The following is a 4,908-nucleotide window of genomic DNA, read 5'->3' as shown; positions in this document are numbered from 1 at the left end:
CTCTGCTTCAACATCTAAGATAACAAATGTCATCATCCTCCCAATCACTATGTGTTTTCAGTGATTTCATATCCTGCGCTTGATTGCCCGTCCTGGTGTCACAAGCCAGATCAGTCTTCTGGGCCGTGGGGGGGGGGGGGAGGGGGTTGGGGGGATGGGGGGGGGGATCGCTCAGAAACATTGTGTTCTCTCCTCTAAAGTCCGTTCTGCTCCTTTGCTTCTTCTCTCCTCTCCTCTTCACATCCTTCTCTTCTCTCTCTTCCTCCTCTCTCCTGTCCACTCGAGCCACATGCAGAAAAGCGTGTCTCATAGCAGGAGTCCTCTCATTATTTCCGTCTGACTTCCACTAGCCAGTAAACAAGATGCTCCCGTTGTGTGTGATGTCTTATGGCGCGTGGTGCAATGTGAAGTCATTAGAGCTGAAACGCCTCTCTGTGCATTGAGATGGATGCTGAGAATATTGGGCTGAAGCACGCAGAGATGTATATATTACGTGGCTTGAGATATAGGGAACTCGACTGGCATCCATCACTAAATTGGCTCTGATTTGGCCCTGATTTGGCTCTGATATGGCCATGATTTGGCCATGATTTGACGCTCATCTGGACCTGACTTGGCCCTTATCAGCTTCCACTTGGGTGTGTGTGTGTGTGTGGGGGGGGGTGCTGGCATAGCCTGTTATGGGCTGGGTGCTGGATGTGGACACAGCAGGCACAAGGACGGCAGGACTGACTAGGTGGCGGGTGGGAGGGTGGCATGGCTGCGTTGCCACGGGTGACACAGGGGGTGGGTGGTTTGAGCCGGAGCTGGAAGCAGGGGATTGTGGGAGCCCCAGGGGGCCAGTGGGGGTGCTTGGTGGAGCTCTTTAATGATACTCCACAGCTCCTGCATATGGCAGCAGCCTCTCACACACCCCGGGCTGACGAGCTGAGAGGAGCTATTAATGCTCTCCCCAAAGGCTCTCACACGGACACCTGAAAAAATAGCATGAATAACAGAGGTGGGGTTCACACACACACACACACACACACACACACACACACACACACACACACACGACCACACATGTACTCGCAATACACTGAGGACAACTGCAAGAGGTGAAATATGCTCTCAGTTGACTCTTGCTCAAGTGTGTGTGTGTGTGTGTGTGTGTGTGTGTGTGTGTGTCGGGACAGTAAAAGTGTGTGTTGGTGAGGGATGGGCAGGTCCATTGATCAGAGCTTAATGTTCAACTCTCAGACATTACTCCTGCGCCGACAACAGGAAATGCGTCTCCGTTCAGCTATCTCCTTCCCCGCATCCGCATCGTATAAAGGGAGAGGAAGTGACATGAGTAATCACTAGCTGAGGACGCCCAGCGAGGTCCTTCAGTAGTTCAAACCTAAAACCATCAAGATGAATACCATGTAGTTTTGTTCCAATGTGAAAAAAGTGTAACCCCATGCTATACAAAAACTGTATTTATAGTAATCAGTGACTTGCATTATAATAACTGATATCAAAACAGATTTAATTGATTATAAGTGATTATAAAAATGTAAGTTTTATATTTGATTAGAATTACAAAATTAACATGTTTTTCTCTCTCTCTCTCCCTCTCTCTCTCTGTCTCTTTCTCTCATCTTTTCCTGTCTCCTCATCTCTTTCTCTTATCATCCCTCTCTCTCTCTCTCTCTCTCTCTCTCTCTCTCCTTCTCTCTCTCTCTCTCTCCTTCTCTCTCTCTCTCTCTCCTCCAGTTCCAACAGGTTAGAAGAGTGATGACCATCCTGTTCCTTACTATGGTTATTTCATACTTCAGTTGCTTAAGAGCCGCGCCCCTGAGAGACAGCCCAGGTGTGCGGGGGCACCGAGTGGAGGGCTACCTGGGCGCCGCGGCGACGGCCGCGCGAGGAGGCCACGGGACTCCACAGAGTGGGGGCGGACTGCCCTCGCTCTCGGACACGTTCGAGCAGGTGATCGAGGAGCTTCTGGAGGGGGGGGAGGGCGGCAGCGACCCTCAGGGCGGCAGCGAGGGCTCCCAGGGAGGGGGGGGGCCCGGCCCCGCGGGCTCGGCAGCGGCGGCGGCGGCGGCGGCGGCAGCAGCGGTGGCGGCGGAGGCCAAAGACGTCGACCTGTACGCCTCGCGCGTCATGCTCAGCAACCAAGTGCCTTTGGAGCCGCCGCTGCTCTTCCTGCTGGAGGAATACAAAAACTACCTGGACGCCGCGAACATGTCCATGCGCGTGCGCCGGCACTCCGACCCCGCCCGCCGCGGAGAGCTGAGCGTCTGTGACAGTATTAGCCAGTGGGTGACCGCCGTGGACAAAAAGACGGCCATAGACATGTCTGGACAGACCGTCACCGTCATGGAGAAGGTCCCCGTGCCCAATGGTCAACTGAAGCAATATTTTTACGAGACCAAATGCAATCCGCAAGGATACACAAAGGACGGCTGTCGGGGAATAGACAAGCGGCACTATAACTCACAATGCCGGACAACCCAGTCATACGTGCGTGCACTCACCATGGATAGCAAAAGGAAGATCGGTTGGCGGTTTATACGGATAGACACGTCCTGTGTTTGCACATTGACCATTAAGAGAGGAAGATAGTGTATACAATGTATAGATTTTATTGAGAGTTCTAAAAAAAGAGAGAAAAATATCTATTTGTATATATACATAACAGGGTAAATTATTCCGTCAGATGAAAATTTTATGGACTGCATGTAAAAAAGATGAAGTTTATACAGTAAAGTGATACTACAGTCTATTTATTGAACATATTCATGACCTTGTAAACAATTAAAAAAAGATCTGATCAGTCATTTGCGCCCAGTTTAAATTACTATATCACATTCCTCGAGACATTGTGTTCTTTTTTATGTTGCCAAGAATTCGGTCCAGTCAGAAGATACAGGAGGGGGAAGACTCCCATATTTAAAAAAAAAAAAAAAAAAAAAATACGAGAAAAAACTTGCATGCTGCTTCTATTGTGAATTGAGAAACTGTCCACTTTGGGAAACAAGGAAATGGTTACTGACCAAAACATTCCGTTTACATTTTCAGCAGTTCAAGGGTTGTCCTCCTCTCAGTACAGTACTTTATCTGTTTACTATTCAAATCTTCTCAAGGTAATGTTGAAATTACATACTATGTCAAGGTGCTGTTGTCAAAGCTTTGCTGTTTTATTTTTTTATCCCCACAAGATGAAAGAAAAAAATATATAAAAAAATATATAAAATTTATTCATTGACATATGTTCTGGATTAATATAATTCATTTTGTATGTTGTGAAGTTGTTTGCAATATTAAATTGAAATATTTGAAGAAATAAAAATGACTATAGGCAACTGAAAAACAAAACCAATGTTGATACAGTTTGAGCACTCCCTCTGCTGTGAGAGCACAGCACAGCTTCGCAAGAAAAGAAACCTAAAAGCAAGAACAACCCAGGTTGACTGAAACCAGCTCTTCCCACTCTTGGATGACAGCACTTCACGATGAGTCACACAACTCATAAACACTGAGCAGTATAATTCCTTTTACAAACATGTGTTTGCATGAACAGCTCTCCTTTACATTTAAAAACAAAAAGATTGTCAGTTTTAAAGAAGAGTTATCCCGTACCCCAACATCTGAGAGGAGTCACTTGTGAAGGTAGGTGGTGATCGAACGAATGTCTTCAGTAATATGTCTCTGATATAGTTTTGGAGCTGAACACATCTAGTTAGCAACAACTACAACACTCCTTCGTGCAGCCAGGAGAACTGACGTGCCATAAATGAATGGGTGAATGTTTGCTCCCAGTGAGTACTCTTCTAGACACCAAGAGCTCTGTATATGTACAGTAGTATACTTCACTGGGTGCCCATTTTTCCCGTATGAAAACGGTGCAGCGCTTAGCAGAGTGAGCCTGGGGGGCCAGTGCATTCAGCATATGGGAATTAGCCATGCGGTTGTGCTGTATAGGGTCCATTTTGGAAGCCCAGACTGAAACAAGGGTTAAGGCGAGAAGACCTGTGGAACCAACCAGCCTTTATACCTGCTGATGAGTGTGTGTGAACACAGCAGACAGTGGAGACTGAGGGAGTCTGGAGTGCATGAGTCTTCCTAATGGACATGGAATCATGTCATAGGTAAGTGCTCCAACACAGGAACATGACAGCATATCACATCAACAAGACCGAGGGGAATTGAAACTAAATGAATCAACTCTCTGAGATTGGGGACTGTGGTCCTGATGACGCAGGCAGAACACAGGCAAGACATTAAGCCCTTCCTTGGGTGTCTAAAACACATTTTCAAACAAAAGTGTTCGGATAACACAAAATTGCCATGAGTTACTTTTATCTATATAGATTGTAGCTCTTCTTCACATAGATAAATAAAATATCAACTTAACATTTACATAAATAATAGACTTATCTACAATATTTCTCTATACATATTTATTGACCTTTAATGACCTTTTAAAGAATAAAAACGTAATAAAAAAATGAATAAATAAAACAATTCCCTCAAATCCTTCTACTTTTGCCAAGCGCTTCCTGTCAGTAAACACATGGGCAAGTGCATAGTGAAAACAAGACCTCATAGTGAATTAGCCCTAATCTTTCCCAGACCTTAAAATTCAAAATAGTTTAACTCATAATGACTGAAATAACTCCAGACTCAACAGCGCTGGAGTGCAGAGACATGCCCGTCCAAACATACAACATGCCTGCATTGGTGGAGCACTCATAACCTGTTTGAATTTCATAAATTATCCTGCAGTTGAGATAATCAATCTTTATCATATGAGCTAAATAACATGCCAGCTTATCATGAATCTGGCAGTGCTGAATGCAGAATTTGTTAGGATCGGGTCTGTTCAAAAGTAATCTTTTTTTTTTTTTTTTTTTTGCTGTTGGAAATGTTGAAATT

General features: G+C 45.3%; 1 protein-coding gene across 3 annotated transcripts in view; it reads left to right on the top strand.

The window, feature by feature from the left end:
• Positions 1–3,180, top strand: part of bdnf (brain-derived neurotrophic factor) — a 23,318-nt gene extending 20,138 nt beyond the window's left edge. For all 3 annotated transcript variants that reach the window (XM_062524662.1, XM_062524663.1, XM_062524664.1), the window contains exon 2: positions 1,741–3,180. In XM_062524662.1, coding sequence (XP_062380646.1) covers positions 1,741–2,595 — 855 coding nt within the window. In that variant the 3' untranslated portion in view covers positions 2,596–3,180. The remainder of the gene's footprint in view (positions 1–1,740) is intronic.
• The last annotated feature ends 1,728 nt before the right edge of the window (positions 3,181–4,908 follow it).

This window comes from Sardina pilchardus, chromosome 21 (assembly GCF_963854185.1).
Source record: "Sardina pilchardus chromosome 21, fSarPil1.1, whole genome shotgun sequence".
Taxonomy (NCBI): domain Eukaryota; kingdom Metazoa; phylum Chordata; class Actinopteri; order Clupeiformes; family Clupeidae; genus Sardina; species Sardina pilchardus.
Note: the sequence above shows the minus strand (reverse complement) of the source record. Positions and strands in the feature narration are given on the sequence as shown.